General features: G+C 40.8%; 1 protein-coding gene across 1 annotated transcript; it reads left to right on the top strand.

The window, feature by feature from the left end:
- Positions 1-12,787: 12,787 nt before the first annotated feature.
- On the top strand, positions 12,788-16,685 carry LOC110278643 (uncharacterized). Its single transcript, XM_021136886.1, has 5 exons — positions 12,788-13,169; positions 14,125-14,332; positions 14,885-15,164; positions 15,273-15,923; positions 16,083-16,685. The coding sequence occupies exons 1-5, from the start codon at positions 12,788-12,790 to the stop codon at positions 16,683-16,685; spliced, it is 2,124 nt and encodes a 707-aa protein (XP_020992545.1).
- Positions 16,686-21,504: the final 4,819 nt, after the last annotated feature.

Raw genomic sequence — 21,504 nt, 5'->3', positions numbered from 1 at the left:
GGTGTTGAGATTCCTCTTTTGTATAGGGTGTTGTTTATGATAGTGTAGTATTGTGCCTCCCTTTTTAACCTCTTTGCCTCCTTTTTATCTGTGGGGAGCGCTTCTGTTTTGAGGTAGTTAATTTTGGGGGTCATCCATCCTTGATCCCGACCTGTTATGGCTAGGATTTTTCTTCTTTCGATATTGATGGGTTCTGCAGTATTTCCTGGATGACGCTTCTATTGTTGCCCCCTGGTTTGGTGCTGGCTAGCTTTGAGAGTGCGTCAGCTTGGGCATTTTGCTCGAGGGGTATGTGGCAGATCCTATATTCCCCGAGTTGTTTGAGCTGTTCTTTGGTTTTATCCAAATATTTTTTCATGGTAGGATCATTGGCTTGGTAGCTTCCTGTTATTTGTGAGGTAATGACTTGTGAGTCACTGTAAATGTTGAGTTTTTGAGCTCCAACTTCCCTAGCCAGCTTCAAACCAGCTAATAATGCTTCGTATTCACCCTGGTTGTTTGAGGCCAGGAATCCAAATTTGAGGAAAAACTCAAGTTGGGTTCCTTGGTTGCTTTCGATTATCACTCCTACACCGCTTCCAGCTTTATTCGAGGAACCGTCCATGTATATACTCCACTCTATGGGGATCTCCGGGGTGTCTGTGAATTCTGCGATGAAGTCAGCTAGGTATTGTGACTTGATGGCTGTCCGTGCCTCGTACTCGAGGTCAAACTCGGACAACTCGATTGCCCACTATAGGATTCTTCCTGCTAGATCTGTTTTCTGCAATATCCCTTTTATGGGTTGGTTGGTCCAAACTTTAATGGTATGCGATTGGAAGTATGGGCAAAGTCGTCGGGATGTGAGTATTAGAGCATAGGCAAACTTCTCTATTTTCTGGTAGTTCAGCTCTGACCCCTGTAGTGCTTTACTAATGAAGTAGACGGGTTGTTGTCCCCCTTTGTCTTCTCTAATTAGTGCTGAGGCTATTGCCCGACTTTCTACTGCGAGGTACAATATGAGTGGTTCTCCCTCTTGTGGGCGAGATAGGATAGGTGGCTGTCCCAAGAATTCTTTGAAATCTCAAAAGGCCTGTTCACATTCCGTTGTCCACTCGAAGTTCTTTCCCCTCCTTAAGGTAGCGTGGAAGGGGAGGGATTCTCGGAAGGCTTGTTCACATTCCGTTGTCCACTTGAAGTTCTTTCCCCTCCTTAAGGTAGCGTGGAAGGGGAGGGATCTTATTGCTGACCCTGCTAGGAATCTGGACAAGGCTGCCAATCTTCCATTGAGTTGTTGTACCTCTTTAACGCAGGTTGGACTCTTCACGTTGAGTATGGCCTGGCATTTATCTGGATTTGCCTTGATTCCTCTTTGTGTGAGCATGAAGCCCAAGAATTTACCTGCTTCCACTATGAAGGTGCATTTAGCCGGGTTGAGTCGCATGTCGTGCTTCCGTATGGTGTCGAACACTTGAACCAAGTCGGTCAGTAATGTTTCTTCGCTTTGTGTCTTTATCAACATGTCATCCACATAGACCTCCATGATTTTTCCAATGTGGTCTGAGAAGATTTTATTCATTAGCCTTTGATAAGTGGCTCCTGCGTTCTTAAGGCCGAAAGGCATTACGATGTAGCAATAAGTTGCTTTTGGTGTGAGAAACGAGGTTTTTTCTTGATCCGGTGGATACATTGGGATCTGATTGTACCTTGAGTATGCGTCCATGAATGAGAGATACTTATATCCGGATGAGGCATCTACTAGAGCGTCGATGCTTGGGAGTGGATAAGGGTCTTTTGGGTAGGCTTTGTTGAGGTCGGTGTAGTCGGTGCACATTCGCCACTTCCCATTCGACTTTCTCACCAAGACAACGTTTGCTAGCCATAGTGGGTATTTAACTTCACTTATGAACCCTGCCTCTAGTAGTGCTTGTACTTGTTCTTCTACAGCCTAAGACCGTTCTGACCCGAGTTTCCTTTGTCTTTGTTGTACCGGCCGGGATCCCGGGTAGACTGCCAATTTGTGGCTCATTAGTTCGGGATCTATGCCTGGCATGTCGGCAGCTTTCCATGCAAAGTGATCAGCATTATCTCGTAGGAACCGTATTAGTGATTCCTTTGTGTTTCCTTTCAGAATCGTGCCAATATTAGTTGTTTTATCCGAGGTATCTCCGATCTGGACCCTGTCTATTTCTCCTTCGGGTCGTGGGCGGAGTTCTTCTCGTCTCTGAACTCCGCCGAGTTCGATTGTGTGGAACTCTCCTCCTTTGCCTCAGAGGTTTAGACTTTTGTTATAACAGCGACGCGCCATCTTTTGATCTGCTTTTATAGTAGCTATCCCTTCTGTAGTTGGGAATTTCATACATAGATATGGAGTTGAAACTATTGCGCCGAGCTGATTTAACATTGTCTGACCTATTAAGGCATTGTAGGCTGAGCTTACATAGACCATGATATAGTCTATCTTGAGTGTTCTGGATTGGTTCCCCTTTCTGAAGGTTGTATGTAACGATACGTATCCCAGTGACTGTACTGGAGTATCCCCAAGTCCGAACAGGCTGTTCAGGTATGCTCTTAGCTCTTTTTCTTCTAAGCCGAGCTTGTCGAAGGCAGTTTTGAATAAGATGTCGGCAGAGCTTCCTTGGTCAATTAATGTACGGTGGAGGTTGGCGTTTGCCAATATGATTGTGATAACCATGGGGTCGTCGTGTCTTGGGATGATTCCGGATGCATCTTCTTTGGTAAACGTGATTGCTGGGATGTCTGGTGCATCCTTCTTTCCTTCGACATGGTATACTTCTTTGAGGTGTCGCTTGCGAGATGATTTGTAGATTCCTCCTCCAGCAAATCCGCCGTGTAATACGTGGACGTGTCTCTCGGGCGTGCGGGGTGATCGTTTAGACCGTCCGAGGTGCCGTCATACAGAGTCATATCCGGAAGTTTGAAATCTTTTGGGATTTTGGTCTTCATAATTTCCCTGGTGAATGGATCTTGATCTTTGTGAGAGCTATCCTCTGCGGAGGGTCGAGTAGCTTTAGTTTTGAGATCAGCTTCGAGTTTCATAAGCTTATCTTCTAATTCTGGCGCTGCCTTATCTCCCGATGTAGATCCTCTTCTTTTTCGCGTTGATGTTGGGCTTCTTTCTCAAGTTGCTTTAATATATTTTGAAGTGCTTCTATCACCCTTGGATTTGATGAATTTTTGTCTCCATTGGGTTCCGGAGTATCTTTAAGTATAGTATCCGTGTTCTTGTGCGGCGTTCTATCTTCCAAACCTGAGTCGTGGTCGTTGTCATGGTTGTCCGCCATGGTGTTGGGATAACTTCCAAGGTTCCCCGGCAATGGCGCCAATGTTTCGAGGGTTACCTGAAACTGTAGGTTGATCTCGGTCGAGATCTTCTGTGTTGGTCGGAGCCGACGTGTCTGGCTGGTGTATAGCGGCCAGAGCTGGTGTGTCCGACTTATAGGACTGAAAGTGCTACTGATCCTTTGTCCCCGGAGGGTGGGGGGTACCTGCAAGGGACTCTGATGTTTAAGTTAGCAACGGTATTAAGCAGGTATTGAGTAGAATCAGAGTATGAGTTATACCTGGGTGCTCCAGTGTATTTATAATGGTGAGATGTGGCCTCCTGGGGATAAGATAAGTTAGTTATCTTATCTTATCTTCAAGTGAGGTCATCTTTATCTTTCAATGGAACCGCCCTTCTCTTGTAGGCTTGGGCTGCCTTAGGATCTGGCGTGTGTTCCTCTATTTAGGCCCTTTGTTTGGGCTTTCTTGTGACTTGGCCGAGCTCTTTTGAGAAGAGGTCGGATTGTCCTGACCTAAAGAGGTCGGTCGCTTTGTCTGTAGAACATCCCGGGTCGGACAACTCGACCCAGGATATGAACAGTGCCATTGCGGGGATTGGCTTAAATTTGACAGTGATTAAATTTATTGGAGAGCTAGATTAAGCAATTTAATTTCCTTATTATTTTAATTTCTTTTATTTATCATTTTTTTTAATTTTATTTTGAGCTCTATTTCATTCTTCTTTGATTATCCATAGTTTCATTCTTCTAACTGTTTGATCAATTGCACCACTCACACTAACAACTACTCTAACAATAGTAATTTCTTCATCCACTTTCTTTCTTACTTTTTGCCTTGATTGGTTGTATGACATGTAGGAGAAGCAGGGCTTCAGCTTCTTTTGATTCTAAACCTGAGAGGACCCTCTTTAGATTAAGGAGGGAAGCAATAGGGAAGAGAGTTGTTGGTGCTGAGGAAGAGGAAGAGTATTTTAAAACAAACATGGAGGAGAATATGGAGAATCATCATGAGGAAGAAGTTCATAACCATGCCAGGAGAGGCTCAGTCAATCATGATGGGCAAGAAAGGAGAGTCTTAGGCTCCTACATCAACCCAAATCCAGGGAATTGTGGTAGCAACATCCTAAAGCCAACAATTCATGCCAATAATTTTGAGTTGAAGCCTGACGTTAGGATTTTTGCTAGTAAAGAATTTCATAAAAATAGTCGCGTTGTAGATATAGATTCTAAACCAACAGAAATCCCTTCGTGCAAATGTTTTGGTTGTCACAAGTAACAAACCCCTTAAAATTGATAACTGAGTATTTAAACCTCGCGTCGTCTTCTCAAGGAATTGCAGGGAGGTATATTCTTATTATTGGTTATGAAAAAGTGTGTTTTGGGGTTGAGAGTGAGGAATGAATATGGCAAATAATTTAAAGGGAAATTAAAATAAATAAATACTGTAAAGCAAACCCTTTGGCAAGGTATGAGAAATTGGAAGTCCAAACTTAGTTATTCTTATCAATAATAATGAATGTTGAATCTTAATTCCACTTAGTTGACCTTTGCTAAAGCAAAGGAAAGTCAAGGGACTAATTAATTTGACCTTCGAATCCTATTTATTTCCTAAGAAAAAAGGTTGGGATTATTGAAGTTCAGTTCAATTAGCAAAGATAACAGTTATCAATTATGTTGAGCTAAGATAACTCCTGAGTTACTGATTTCTTAACCAAGACCAAAAAGGGAAAAGTAAATTAATTCTACTGGAATGAAAATGTCTTCAGATTAGGAATAATCAATAACATAAATAAGAGAAAGCAATATTAACTGAAATACCTAAAATAACATTAATTCGAAAAAGTAATCTGTAACATAGAAGAATTCATAAACTAAATTGAAAAGCAAGTAATGAAAAAGGAATATTGAACCTGATAAAAAGATAATCCTCAAAGCAAATAAAATCCTAAATCTAAATCCTAATCCTAAAGAGAGAGGAGAGAAACTCTCTCCATCTAAACCTAAATCATGGAAAGTGACTAAAAATTGGAGATTCCTTGAATGGATGCATTCTCCCACTTCATAACTTCTGGTCTATGCATTCTGGACTTGGATTTGGGCCAAAAAGGGCTTCAGAATACGCTATGAATGCTTTTTGCAATTTTTGGTGCGTGGCCGCTGTCACGCGTCCGCGTGGGTTACGCGGTCGCGTCAATTGGAGCTTTCCTTGTCGCGCGGTCGCGTCAGTCACGCGGCCGCGTCATAGGTGTTCTTCGTTAGGTGCGCGGCCGCGTCAGTCATGTGGCCGCGTCACTGCTTCTTCGCGCTTGGCATGCGGCCGCGTCATCCATGCAGTCGCGTCACTGCCAGTTTCTTCAGAAACATCGTTTTGTGCTTTCCTTCTATTTTTGTATGTTTCCATTGCATCCTTTAAGAGGAAACATGTTTTTCACATACATCACATAATAAGGAAGGAAAAATAAAACCATGCAATTAATATGAATAAGTGGGTGAAGAATTGAATAAATCACTCAAACTAAGCACAAAATATATCATAAGATATGGGTTTATCAACCTCCCCACAGTTAAACAATAGCATGTCCTCATGCTAAATCCAAGGAGACCAAATAAATGAGTAGGGAAATGCAAGACTCATGCAATGCAACCTATGAATGTGAATGCAACTACATGCTAAAATGATTCTACCTACTTGGTGAAAAAGTAAATAAATATTTCAAGAATAAATATGAACTGGGTTTCACTAATTCAAAGCACAAAATACAATACAAATAACTCGCAAGAAGAAGATAGCTCATGAAAGCAGGGAACATAGAATTAAGCGTTGAACCCTTACTGGTAGTGTATATCACTCTAACACTCAAGTGTCTAGGGTCAATTCTCTCAATTCTCTACTAATCTTGCTTTCTATAGCTTGCTCTTCATCTAACAATCAACAAAAATTCAATGCACCAATACACAAATCAAGAGGTCTTTTAAGGGTTGTAATGGGGTTAGGGTCAAGGCAGGATTGTATTTGGCCAGGTGGACTAAAATTTGAATCCTTAATTAACATAAACTTTCCACCTAACTATTTTACCTGGGGCATTTTGTCCCCTTTTATTACTTGCTTCTTTTTTTTATTCTTCTCAATGCATATGATTAAGGTTTTGAATGCATAAACATGTTCTTAACATTTTTCATATTTTCACACAAAGTCTAACATACTCAATTCCCAAACCAAACGTTTCCAAACCCACTTTTCCCAACACTTAATTCATGAGCATTCTCACTAGTCCAAGCTAATCAAGGATTCAAATTAGGGACATTATTGTTTTTCGCTTAGAGTTAGTGATGAGCTAAAGTAAGGAACAAGGGGTAAAATAGGCTCAACATGGGTTTGCAAAGGATAATAAAAGGTAAGGCCATAAGGGTATGTAAGCTTAGTGAAACAAGACCTCAATCATATAAGTGCATGCATACATCAAATAATGGAAATATAGAATTAAGCAAGACAAAGATCACAATTTTAGAGAGAGAAACACACACCAAAAATAAAATATTGGTTGATAAAATGCAACCAATCAAATAGGCTCAAAATCTTACTGGTTTTGTGTGTTCGAGCTCTAAACTATGTTCCAAAATTAGATTTCTTCAAACAGGTTTTTCAAAAAATTTTATTCAAATTAGTGAAATATTATAAAAATTTCTTGAAAAAGAAAATATTACTTTAACCAAGTGGTAAAATATGCACAAAGAGAAACAAACATGCAAATTCAGCAATGAAAAACAAAAATTGGTGTTGAGAAAGGACTAACTAACCTGTAGAGATCGGTATCGACCTCTCCACACTTAAAGGTTGCACTGTCCTTGGTGCATGTTGAGATGTACAGGTGGGCGGGGGTTGTTCCAACTAATGCTTCACTCCAAAGATTGTGCAGATGGACTTGTCTTGTCTTCCCATGTAAACGTCTTCCGGTTCCCCTCCGGGTGGCCATCCTGGAAGAAAATAGGGAAGAAAAGTAACCCAGAAATAAAGATAAGAAAATAAATGAAGTATGGTTGGGTTAATGCCAAATGATAAGGGTCTCATTTACATGGAAGCTTCAACATGTACGTGAGAAAACAATAGAAGCCATGGCATGCCAGTGGTACAAAATGTAAACAATGGGAAAGAGAGTGGGTAATGAAAGACAATGTAAGTTCATGTCAATGCAAAAGGAATACAGGTATCATAAAAGATTGACATTGACAGAAAAATAGCATCACGCAACATTGTAAAACAAGTCACTAAAAATTATACCAGAGAAGATGCAACAGTTAAATAAGAAAATCAACACCAAAGGAAAAATAAAAAAAATTTAGAAAATAAGAGAAAAATATGCACTAAATTAAAATGCAATGAATGAAATATGCAAATAAATAAAATGAAAGATAAGAAGAATGAGAAGGGAAAGAAGTGAGTAAGAGAGGAGGGAGGGAAAAATTAGGATTGGGGGAAGAAAAGATAAGATATTTGGCAAATTTGGATTGAGCTGTGCGGTGCAAGCGACGCGGCCGCGTGGAGCACGCGTTTGCGTGATTGCGCTTTAATTCAGTCGACGCGGTCGCGTCGGTCACGCGGACGCGTGACTCAGGTTATGCTACTGGTGCGAGGGTAGCCTCGCGCTCGCATAACTCTCCGTTCGAATTTGTATTTTTACCAAATTTGGGGTGACGCGATCGCGTGGGGCATGCGATTGCGTGAGTGGGCTTCAGAAAGGAACGACGCGGACACGTCGGCGACGCGGTCGGGTGATAGGGATTGTCCGTCCAGCATCAATCCAGCACCACTCTCGCACAATAATTTGTTGTGCACCCTTTTTACGTCGAAAATCAGGGCACGCGGCCGCGTGGGGCACGCAGTCGCGTGGAAGGCCATTATGCCTATGTGACGCGGACGCGTCAGCGACGCGGTCGCGTGGGACGATTTGTACCACTGGCACGCCTCCAGCCACGCTTCAGCGTGACTCTCAGTTCGTTTTTATTTTCTCCCCTCTACTTTCGATGCGGATGCATCGCTGATGCGGTCGCGTCACATGGCATTTTTTTTAATATGCAGTATGCAGAATGCAAAATTATATGAATGTTATGAGTAATTCCAGGTTCAATGAAAAACTTGAAAACAAATAAAACTAAATAAAAATGAAAAAAGGAACGATCATACCATGGTGGGTTGTCTCCCACCTAGCACTTTTAGTTAAAGTCCTTAAGTTGGACAATTGAGGAGCTTCTTGTTATGGTGGCTTGTGCTTGAACTCATCCAGAAATCTCCACCAATGTTTGGAGTTGCAGTAGCCTTCGGGGTCCCAAACTAGGCATGTGAAGCTTTTGAGCAGCTTCAAACAGATTTTCAGGCTCCCGCGGTGATGAATATCAGAATATATTCCAGGATCCCAACCTTTGGTTCCAAATCTGCTTTCGTTTTGATCTATTCTTTTCCATCCGGGCGGTTTGGAAATTAGATTCTCACCAAGATGACCAAACGTTTTCCGAGATCCATTCGATTGAGCATGATACCAATCCTTGTACTTCGAGTTGAAGCGTGGAACCTTATTGAACCTTGTGCACTAGCTCTGAGTATGAGCCATTTCCCTCTTACTCTTAAAGCCGCAGAGAGCTCTAAGCTGGCCATCTGTTTCAAGTAAACCGTATTCAAGTGGAAAAATAAAGATAAGAGTCAAGGATTTTACCCACTTGAAGTCGGTGTTGGTTGGTAGTGGCCTTGGGATAAGTGTTTTTAGTGGTTCTGCAAGCTCTACTCCCTTATGGTCTTCAGTGAATTCCTCCACTTCCTTGCAAACCTTTTCCATTCCAGCCATGTCCTGGTCAAAGTCTTCCATATCTTCCCCATCACTTGGGGAAGATTCTTCTGTCTCAAAGAATTCACTTGCGGGAGCAAGTTCATCACTAGGGGGACTTGACTGGTGACTATCATCATCAAGGAAACATGCGTCTTGAGTTACTCCGTCTAGTTCTTCATAAGATATCTGCATTGGAGGCTGTACAACCTCCTCTTTTGCGTCAATTGTAACATCCTTGATGGGGTCTTCCATGACTCTGTATTTCCTAGGAGGTTCAGCATCTCCTAAATCATCAACCAACTCTTCTTCTTCTATAATGACAGCGTCCTCTACTTGTTCCAGTACGAAGTTATACTCTATGCTGTCCACTGGAGTCTCTAGTGTCTTCTTCGTGCTACGTTCTTCATTAGATTCTCCACATGAAGCCATGGGAGTCTGTTGAGTGTCTGAACGTCTGGAAGATAATTGATTTATTGCTTGCTCCAGTTGATGAAGGGTTGCATTGAATTGATTTACTGATTCCTCGAAGCGAACCTGTGATTTTTGGCTTGATGGATATGGACATGGTGCGTAGGAGAGTGGTGGTTCTTGGGAGTAATTGGACTGGCATTGGGGCGGATAAGGATCATATGGTGGCGAATGGTGAAAGGAAGCTTGTGAGTATGGTGGTTCAAAATTATGTCGAGAGGATGGTCTCTGAGCACAGGGTGGGGCTTGTTGGTAGTTACTAGGCGGTCCACCAAATCTTTCAGCTGGGTATGCATTGTAGAATGGTCGTTGTCCATGATATCTTGGAGGGTGTTGTTGCCTAAAGGGTTGATTAGATCCTCTTGTCTCCATCCATCCTTGATTGGTCTGACCTTGATGCATATTCCAGCTGTGGTTTCTATTTCCTTCAACAAAGTTAGAACCAAACTCAAAGCGAGAGGGGTGACAATTCATAGTAGTTATCAGAAATAAGGGGGAAAAAGGAGAAACAAATAAACAAGTAAAAGAAAAATATTTACAATAACCAATAATAAGGCACACGTTTGCAATTCCCCGGCAACGGCGCCATTTTTGACGTTAGGATTTTTGCTAGTAAAGAATTTTATAAAAATAGTCGCGTTGTAGATATAGATTCTAAACCAACAGAAATCCCTTCGTGCAAACATTTTGGTTGTCACAAGTAACAAACCCCTTAAAATTGATAACCGAGTATTTAAACCTCGGGTAGTCTTCTCAAGGAATTGCAGGGAGGTATGTTCTTATTATTGGTTATGAAAAAGTGTGTTTTGGGATTGAGAGTGAGGAATGAATATGGCAAATAATTTAAATGGCAATTAAAATAAATAAATACTGTAAAGCAAACCCTTTGGCAAGGTATGAGAAATTGGAAGTCCAGACTTAGTTATTCTTGTCAATAATAATGAAAGTTGAATCTTAATTCCACTTAGTTGACCTTGGCTCAAGCAAAGGAAAGTCAAGGGACTAATTAATTTGACCTTCGAATCCTATTTATTTCCTAAGAAAAGGTTGGGATTATTGAAGTTCAGTTCAATTAGCAAAGATAACAGTTATCAATTATGTTGAGCTAAGATAACTCCTGAGTTACTGATTTCTTAACCAAGACCAAAAAGAGAAAAGTAAATTAATTCTACTGGAATGAAAATGTCTTCAGATTGGGAATAATCAATAACATAAATAAGAGAAAGCAATATTAACTGAAATACCTCAAATAACATTAATTTGAAAGAGTAATCTGTAACATAGAAGAATTCATAAACTAAATTGAAAAGCAAGAAATGAAAAAGGAATATTGAACCTGATAAAAAGGTAATCCTCAAAGCAAATAAAATCCTAAATCTAAATCCTAATCCTAAAGAGAGAGGAGAGAACCTCTCTCCATCTAAACCTAAATCATGGAAAGTGACTAAAAATTGGAGATTCCTTGAATGGATGCATTCCCCCAACTTCATAACCTCTGGTCTATGCCTTCTGGACTTGGATTTGGGCCAAAAAGGGCTTCAGAATTCGCTATGTATGCTTTCTGCAATTTCTGGTGCATGGCCTCTGTCACGCATCCGAGTGGGTCACGCGGTCGCGTCAATTGGAGCTTTCCTTGTTGCGCGGTCGCGTCAGTCACGCGGCCGCGTCATAGGCGTTCTTCTTTAGGTGCACGGCCGCGTCAGTCATGCGGCCGCGTCGCTGCTTCTTTGCGCTTGGCATGCGGTGCGTCGTCCATGCGGTCGCGTCGCTGCCAGTTTCTTCAGAAACTCCGTTTTGTGCGTTCCTTCCATTTTTGTATGTTTCCTTTGCATCCTTTAAGTCATTCCTACCTTAGAAGATCTGAAACTACTCAACACATAAATCACGACATCGAATGATAATAAAGGGTAATTAAATTAATTAATTTTAAAGCATAGGAAACATGTTTTTCACATACATCACATAATAAGGAAGGAAAAGTAAAACCATGCAATTAATATGAATAAGTGGGTGAATAATTGAATAAATCACTCAAACTAAGCACAAAATATATCATAAAATATGGGTTTATCAAAGCCTCAGCTCATTACACTTGTTCAGAATAATTGCTCATATGGAGGAAGTGCCCAAGAAGATCCTAATCAACATCTCAGCACATTCTTGAAGATATGTGATACTGTAAAGTCCAACGGGGTACACCTTGACATCTATAAACTACTCTTGTTCCCTTTCTCACTCAGAGATAAGGCAACAACGTGGTTGGAATGATTTCCCAAGGATAGCCTAACTACGTGGGAGGAGGTAACATCTTAGCATATTCTTGAAGATATGTCATATTGTAAAGTCCAACGGGGTACACCCTGTCATCTATAAACTACTCTTGTTCCCTTTCTCACTCAGAGATAAGGCAGCAAAGTGGATGGAATCATTTCCCAAGGATAGCCTAACTACATGGGAGGAGGTCGTGAAAAGATTCCTTGCAAGATTTTACCCTCCGCAAAGAATTAATAGACTAAGAACTGAGGTGCAAACTTTTAGACAACAAGATAGAGAAACACTCTATGAGGCCTAAGAGAGATTCAAAGATCTGACAAGAAGATGCCCACCAGAAATGTTCAATGAGTAGGTACAACTACATATCTTTTATGAGGGACTATCCTATGAAGCAAAGAAGGCAGTGGATTATTCTTTAGGAGGCTCACTTAACATAAAGAAAACCATTGAATAGGCCATAGATGTCATTGAGATTGTAGCTGAAAATGAGTATTTCTATGCCTCAGAAAGGACTTAGAAGAAGGGAGTGCTAGAACTCAACTCTGTAGATGCTTTGTTAGCTTAGAACAAGGCAATTGCAGCTCAAATAGCAACCTTAACCAAGAGGATGGAGGCCAACCAAGCTTCAGTCATTCAGGACCAAACTCCTCAACAAGAAGGTAATGCATCAGAATCTGAAGGTGACTGGGAACAAGCTAATTACGTGCACAATTCATCCAGAATACCATATGACCCACACTCTAAGTGTCATCCCAAATTTCAGGGGCAGTCTCCTCCCTCATAGACAAACAAGCACAAACTGACAGAAGGATAAATGCTAATCAAGAGGAATACAGGTCAAATCTAAAAAATCAAGGTGCAGCAATCTTAAAATTGGAAGCACAAGTGGGGATTTTATCCAAGCAAATCCCACTTTCCATACACACATTTCCCAGCGATACCATGGCTAACCCAATAGGGGAATGCAAAACCATAACTCTAAGAAGTGGGAAGGTTGTAGAGGAAGGAGCCCCAAGCAAAGATAATCATGAAGAGGTTGCACCAAAACATAGGAGCGAGGATGAAGGGGAGATTCCAGCTACACCTCCACCAAAACCAGTTTTGAAGCCCTATGTGCCAAAGGCACCATACCCGCAAAGACTGAGAAAAGATGGGAAAGATGACCAGTTCTTCAAGTTCCTAGATATCTTTAAGAGGCTTCAAATCAACATACCATTTGCTGAGGCATTAGAACAAATGCCACTCTATGCCAAGTTCTTGAAGGAGCTTATAACCAAAAAGAGGAACTGGGAAGCAAAAGAAACCATAGTGTTGACTGAGGAGTGTAGCGCCATCATACAGAAGAAGTTGCCTCAAAAACTGAAAAACCCAGGGAGTTTTCAAATCCCCTGCATCATAGGGGACATCACTATTGAGAAAGCTTTGTGTGATTTGGGAGCTAGCATAAATCTTATGTCCCTAACCATGATGAGAAGGATGAAGATTGAGGGAGCCAAACCAACAAGAATGGCACTCCAATTGGCTGACAGAACATTTAAGTTTCCACATGGGGTGGTGGAAGACTTGCTATTGAAAGTGGGAGAGTTCATTTTCCCTGCTGATTTTGTTGTGCTGGACATGGAAGAATAGGCCAACACGTCAATTATCCTAGGAAGACCATTTCTAGCTACTGTTGGAGCCATCATTGATGTGCAGAAAGGGGAACTAGTCTTGAGATTACATGAAGAGAAAATTGTCTTCAACGTCTTTAAAGCAATGAGTTACCCCAAGGAACCCATAGGAGAATGCACTAGTAGACTCCATGGAACATATAGTTCAAGAAGTCATGGGAGAAGAACAATGTGAAGAAAACGTTAAGCTGGAGCAAGCACCAGATGGAAAACTACCACAAGCAACCATGAGGAACTCAATCATGCCAACTACCACAGACAACAAAGATGCAGAGTCACCAAAACTAGAGCTAAAAGCTTTACCACCCAGCTTGAAGTATGTATATCTGGATGCTAACAACACTTACCCAGTAATCATAAATTTAAGTCTGAGTAAGGAACAAGAAAAGGAACTTATCCAAGTGCTGAGACAACACAAGGATGCCATAGGATGGACACTTTCAGATTTAAAGGGGATCAGTCCTTCAATGTGCATACATAAAATCTTACTTGAAGAGGATGCCAAACCCTCAAGGCAGTAACAAAGGAGGCTGAACCCAACTATGAATGAAGTGGTTCAGAAAGAAGTGTTGAAATTGTGGCAAGCAAGGGTGATCTACCCCATCTCAGATAGCCCTTGGGTAAGCCCGGTGCAAGTAGTTCCTAAGAAGGGAGGGATCACTGTTGTGGCAAATGAGAAGAAAGGACTGATACCCATAAGGACGGTGACCGGATGGCGTATGTGCATTGACTACCGGAAACTTAATGAAGCCACCGGGAAAGATCACTTTCCCCTACCCTTCGTGGATCAAATGCTTGAAAGATTGGCAGGACATGAGTATTATTGTTTCCTGGATGGATATTCGGGCTACAACCAAATTGTTGTGGACCCCAAGGATCAGGAAATAACTTTATTTACTTGTCCATATGGTGTATTTGCTTATAGGAGAATGTCGTTTGGATTGTGCAATGCACCTGCAACATTCCAAAGGTGCATGCTCTCTATTTTTTCAGATATGATTGAGAAGTTCATAGAAGTATTTATGGATGACTTCTCTGTGTTTGGAGACTCATATTCTGATTGCCTATACTATCTTTCTCTTGTGCTAAAAAGGTGTCAAGAAACCAACCTAGTTTTAAACTGGGAGAAGTACCATTTTATGGTGACTGAAGGGGTGGTTCTTGGTCACAAGATTTCAAAAGATGGCATAGAAGTAGACAGAGCAAAAGTGGAAGTAATTGAAAAATTACTTCCACCTTGCAATGTCAAAGCAATCAGAAGCTTTTTGGGACACGCTGGGTTCTATAGGAGGTTTATTAAAGATTTTTCAAAGATTGCAAAACCCCTTAGCAACCTACTTGTCTCAAATACTCCTTTTGTTTTTTATAGAGAATGCATGGTAGCCTTTGATGAACTCAAAAAGAAACTCTCCTCTACACCTATCATAGCACCACCAAACTGGGATCTTCCCTTTGAGCTAATGTGTGATGCATCTGATTTTGCTGTTGGTGCTGTCCTAGGACAGAGGAAAGACAAGCTAGTACATGTTATTTACTATGCTAGCAAGGTCCTTAATGATAATCAAAAGAACTATACCACCACAGAGAAAGAACTTTTAGCCATAGTTTTTGCTTTTGATAAGTATAGATTATATCTTATTGGCTCAAAAGTAATTGTGTTCACTGATCATCCAGCACTCAAATACTTGCTTACCAAACAAGAATCCAAGCCCAGACTAATAAGGTGGATCTTGATGCTCCAAGAATTTGATATTTAGATTAAAGATAGGAGCGGAGCAGAGAACAAGGTAGCTGACCACCTCTCAAGGATCCCACAAGAAGAAGAGATGCAGCAAATGGCAGTAAATGAAAGATTTACTGATGAACAATTGATGATGATTCAAGTAGCTCCTTTGTTCGCGGACATAGCCAATTTCAATGCTATTGGGGAGCTACCAACTAACATCAATAAGCACATGAAGAGGAAACTAATCAAGGATGCCAAACACTACATCTGGGATGACCCCTATTTGTTCAAAAAGTGTACTGATGGTGTCCAAAGAAGGTGTATATCCCACGAAGAAGGGCAGGAAGTATTATGGCAGTGCCATGGATCAGCATATCAAGGTTACTTCAGTGGAGAAAGGACGGCAGCAAAAGTGCTCCAATCCAGATTTTACTGGCCAACAATGTTTATGGATGCCAAGGAAATGGTGTCAAGGTGTGATGAATGTAAAAGAGCTGGAAATCTAACAAAGAGGAATGAGATGCCACAGCAATACATACTAGAGCTGGAACTATTTGATGTATGGGGAATAGATTTCATGGGACCCTTCCTAACCTCTTACTCAAACAGCTACATATTAGTGGCTGTTGATTATGTTTCAAGATGGGTAGAGGCCATAGCTACTGCAACAAATGACAACAAGGTTGTGATAAGCTTCTTGAGAAGGAATATCTTCAGCAGATTTGGAGTTCCCAAAGCTCTCATTAGTGATGGAGGGTCACACTTCTGCAATAAACAACTGGAAGAACTCCTTCTCAGATATGGTGTCAAACACAAAGTGGCAACTCTATACCACCCACAGACCAACGGGCAAGCCGAGATCTCCAACAGGGAGCTAAAACAAATCCTTGAAAAAACTGTTGGAAGCTCAGTAAAGGACTGGTCTAGGAAGCTAGACGATGCTCTATGGGCCTACAGGACAGCCTTCAAAACCCCCATTGGGATGTCACCATATCAACTAGTATTTGGCAAGGCTTGCCACTTGCTAGTTGAACTAGAGCATAGAGCCTTCTGGGCTCTAAAACTACTGAATTTTGATGAGCAAGTTGCTGGAGAAAAGATATTGATGAAACTCAATGAACTGGAAGAGTTTAGAAATCAAGCATATGAGAATGAAAAAATCTTCAAAGAGAACACAAAAAGGTGGCATGACCAAAAGATAGCAATAAGGGAGTTCACTGAAGGACAGAAGGTGTTACTCTACAACTCAAGACTCAAGTTCTTCCCTGGAAAACTTAAGTCTCGATGGTCAGGACCTTTCACCATACTCAAAGTGTTTCCCTATGGTCATGTGGAGCTCATGGAAGACAAGACTCAGAGAACTTTTTCTGTTAATGGCCATAGACTCAAACACTACTTGGGAGGCTCCTTGGAGGAGCAGAGAGTAAGCTACAAGCTCAGCTAAAGATAAAGGAATGTCAAGCTAATGACAATAAAGAAGCGCTAGTTGGGAGGCACCCCAACACTTTATCCTTTTTGATTTAATTGCTTTTCTTAGAAGTAGTTTAAATTCTATTGATAGTTTAATTTTTTGTAATTAGGATTAGTTGCAATTGTAGATTAGGAAGTTTGATATTTGCTTTGATAGTTAGATCCTTTTTACACTCGTTTATTTCTTTCTATCTGGGGGTTGCAACTTGATGAATGCATAACAAATGATGAGTGAATGGGCTGAGAACTAGCTAAAGTACTAAGTTTGGTGTGGCCTCTTACCCACTTAATCTAGGCTTACAAACAATTAATAGTTTGAGTTTGAAGAGTAAGCCCAGAGATTAAGTTTCGTGTGGCCACCACCAATGATCACAGAGCAGCCCAAGTCACCCAATTTGAAAGCACTTAATGCTTTGGGTAAGAACATGAACGTGATTTAATGAGTTCAGAGGAGTTTGAATCAAAAGAAAATGAAAAAATTGATGTTATTCCACTCTTATGAACACATTAAATACACAATGATGAAACCAATTTATTAAGATGCCAAAGAATTAAGTTTGGTGTCCCAAGGGACACCCATCGGTTGCAACCCAATTTATTCTTGATGAGAAGGAATGTGAAGGGGTTATTTTATCATCACTAATGGGTTCAGTTTCAATTTTAACAGAGAAGATAAGGCCCACATGGTAAACAACTCACAAAACAAGGAAGTCAAAGTGTACTTGCACTTTGGAACTCGACACACGTAGAAGACTCTGTGAGAAAAGAGTTGGCGCCTCTTTCCACGCTAGGCGCCACTTCCCAAAGTGGGATAACATTTAATCTCTTTTATTTCCCACCTTTGAACTACATCACTCACCCGTTATAAAAGCTTCACTGCCCATCTCCCCTCCCACTTCGACAACCCCTACACCACTCACCTTCGCTTCTCTTTTCATCTTCCATCCCTTACTTTCTTCTTTTTCTTGATTGGGACAATCAAGTCCTAAGTTTGGTGTTGGAGCAAAATCTTGTTTTGCCTTCTCTTTCTTTCAACCCCCCCATTTTTTTCACACTCTCCTAACCTAATGGCACCACCAAAAAGCTCAATCTCAAAGAAAAGAAAAACCAAGAAACCAGCCTCTGGATCCTCAAGCTCTTTTAATACCTACAAGTTCCTCTCTACATTCAACCAAAATCAATTTTATGGTTGGGTGAGTGAGAGGAAAATAATTCCAGAAGTTGGGTTTCAACTAGGGAGGAATGAGCACATTGAAATCAACTTTGAGATTGAACAGAGGGGTTGGTCACTTCTATGCAACCCACCAAGGAAAATGGTAGAGAGTTTGGTGAGGGAGTTCTATGCCAACACAGTACCTCAACCAGGGCAAAAATATGGCTACATTAGCTATGTGAGGGGGAAATCCATTGACTACAGCCCCTCTAGCATAGAAAGAATGCTAATGGTGAAGAGGACAAGCTCCACTCGGAGCTATGAAGAAAGAATGAAGCAGCAAGACCCTGGGTTTGAGGAGATTCTGAGTGAAATATGTGTGATGAATGTGCATTGGATAAATGACAATGATGGGATATCCAACCAATTAAGGAGAAGAGATTTGAGCCCCCAAACTAGAGGGTGGCTAAAATTTGCGAGGAGGTCCCTAATCCACGCATCCAACACTTCAAAGGTGACCAAGGAGAGAGCTGTGCTCATTTACAGCATCATGAAAAGAGAAAACATCAACGTGGGGGAGATGATTGCCAACAACATCAACAAAGTGCTGAAAACACCAGTGATAATACAAGGTTGGCTTTTCCCAACATTATACAAAGGCTGTGTGATGAGGCTGGAGTTGAAAAGATCATTGACGAGGTGCTTGTGAAGCAAGACAAGTTTATAACTGCCAAAAAGATGGCCAAAGTGGTGGCTGTCCACCCACTCAACAGGGCTAGAGAACGAAGAGCTCATGCTCATGAACCACAACAACAACAAGAAGAGGGAGAGGCAGAAGAACAACCTCACTTCCTACAAGGAGATGTACACCAAATAAAGGGAAACCTACACCACTTGAGGGAAGATGTCAATCAATTCAAGGAGGCTCAACAACAACAATGGAGCCAAGTCAACAAAAACACTCAACAACTCCAAGGGAGCTTTGAGAACCTCAAGGAACAGCAAGAGCAGATTAATTGGAGAGAGATGCAAGGCAGCTCAGGAATGATTATGGAACGACAACTACAACAAATAGGGAGCCTTGCTGAATTCTGACACCTTTATGAAGCAAGGACTATGGCTAGAGGGGAATATGATGGCTATGCACAAACAAAGTTGAGCTACCTGTGCAATGCAGTGGCTAACATGAACCCCAATTACCCCACTTGTATGCAGAAATTGGAGGAACTCAACTCAAGACAAGAAGAAATAGCATACTAACACAAGGAGAATGTAAAATCCTATATGAGGAGGCTAGGATTCTGAAAGCCCAAGCCCAAGGATACCAAAGCTCAAGAAGGTTCCTCCAAGCCAAATGAAGGTGGCTCATCCCCTCCCAAGAAGAAGGACAAAGGGAAGGGGCCAGTGAACTAAAGATGAAGATGCTCAAGGTTGTTGAGTTCCATGGTTGACACTTTCCAATTTCTGAATTCTGTTTAAGCTTTTGCTTTATTTACTTCTTGAATAATTATGCTAGGATAGTTTATGTTTGATGCTTAGTTTCAATTCCTGTTTGAAGTCTTTATGAGTTTTTTTTTACAAGAAAAAAAATGCCATGTATTTAAAGTCTTCATTGTAACTTAAATAAAAGTAGAGCTTGTCTCCATAAGAGTTAATGTGAGTCATGCAAAAACAATAAGAGAGACCAAGGCCAAGAGGGATCATCAAACAAACTAAGAAATAAGAAACTAAGTGTAGGACCTTGGATGAACTAAAAAGAAAATGAGTCATGGAGAGCAATTAGTCCTAGAAGGGAAGACTAAGGGGTGTTCCTTGAATATCCATAGAACCAAGAGGTAGTAAGCAATAAAGACCCAAGGCTCTGAGCATCAACTACTGGATAGAAAAGAAAAAGAAACATTAAAAAGCTCAAAAAGAATCAATGATCCTAGTAGATGCTTGTGGTGAAGATGTGTCAAGAAAAGACCTGGGCAAGTAAATTCTTAGGGGTGTCTCAACACCCTGTACCCTAAAACCAACTAGTTTGGGAGTGCTAGTTGAAAGCCAAATTAAAGGGTTGTCTTGAGACAAAACACTTAGAGTCGTGGTCAAGAAAGCAAAATAACCTTTACTACCTCAAGGTGACAATCAATAGAAAGGACCCCTAAAGCCTATACCTGAGGGAACCCTCAAGGATCCAAGAGCTTTCCATGACAATTAAAGCATTCATACATGTGTTAGACACTTAGCTTTACTCTTAGTTATATTGCAATCTTTCAAAGCCAAGGCCTCGAGATATAAAAGTTTACTCACATTGATTTGTTTGGGACAAGCAAAGCTTAAGTTTGATGTTGTGATGACTTACATCATCTACCCTTCTTTCTTGCATAAAAAAGTCCATAACAGAGCAAAAATCTCATTTGATCAGTACAATTCATGCATTATTTGGTGAATATTATGGTACACTACTTTGAGATGAGTTGTGCTGAAATTCAGGTGAAAAAGGCATTGATGGTGTTTTTGTGGAAAAACGAATTTCCAACACACAAATCCAACCGGCAAGTGTACCGGGTCGCATCAAGTAATAATAACTCACAAGAGTGAGGTCGATCCCACAGGGATTGATGGATCAAGCAACTTTAGTGGGTGATTAGTTTAGTCAAGCTAACATTGAAGGGATATTGGATGAAATGTAGCCAACAGAATTATAAATGACAGGAAACTTAAAGTTACAGAAAGTAAAATTGCATAAAACTTAAATAACAAGAAAGTAAAATAGCTGAAACTTAAATTGCAAGAAAAGTAAATTGCAGTAAATATAAAGGGGAATGGGAACAAGGAGATTAAAGCAAGCAGCAAGCAAAACTTGGAATAATTGCATAAGAATTAAATTGCATGGAAAGTAAAAGGACTTGGGTGCTGGGAATTAAAATTCAACAAGAGAATGTAACGAGCAATCAAGCAGAAGAGTAACTTGAAACAAATCTTAAACAGAAAGCAGAATTGCTTGGAGAAGCAAACAGAAATTAAATTCAGCTCAATTGGAAAATCAAAATGAAGATCTCAGGAAATCAAAGAGACTAGAAAACAAGTCTAGATCTCAATTCCTTCCTTGATCAAAGTAGAAAATAATCAGCAGAAGAGAAGTAAATCTTGCAGCAAGTGAAATGTAAATCCAATTCTCAATTATGCAGAAGAACAAAGCATAGATGTTGCAGATGGAGAATGAAAACAGAATTCCTTCCAATCTCCACCCAAGATTCAAAACAGAAATGAAAACTCAAAGAGAGAGCTATCTACTACTACTCCCTAATGGAGAAAGCCTCCTTTCCAATCGAGCTCTTGTTGATGCCTTTATATAGGCTTTTCAAAGTGAAAATGAAAATGAAATTAAAACAAATTACAATTAAAATAAAAATCCTAATCTAATTTATCCATGTGCCTTTGAGTGATGGCAGAGTTTTTTTGGTGCGCCAGATTCTGCTGCCCGTGCGTGCTGATGCTGCCGAGACCCCCTTGGTGCGCCAGATTCTGCCCGCTGGCCGTGCACCACAAAATGCTGCCCTGCCCTCGCAGAGGACAAGGCAGTGTTTCCAAAAGTGAAGTTCCAAGTTCGAAACTTGGTGGATGCACACGCTACTTCTTTTCCTTGGTTTTCTTG

Source organism: Arachis duranensis, chromosome 3 (assembly GCF_000817695.3).
Source record: "Arachis duranensis cultivar V14167 chromosome 3, aradu.V14167.gnm2.J7QH, whole genome shotgun sequence".
Taxonomy (NCBI): Eukaryota; Viridiplantae; Streptophyta; class Magnoliopsida; order Fabales; family Fabaceae; genus Arachis; species Arachis duranensis.
Note: the sequence above shows the minus strand (reverse complement) of the source record. Positions and strands in the feature narration are given on the sequence as shown.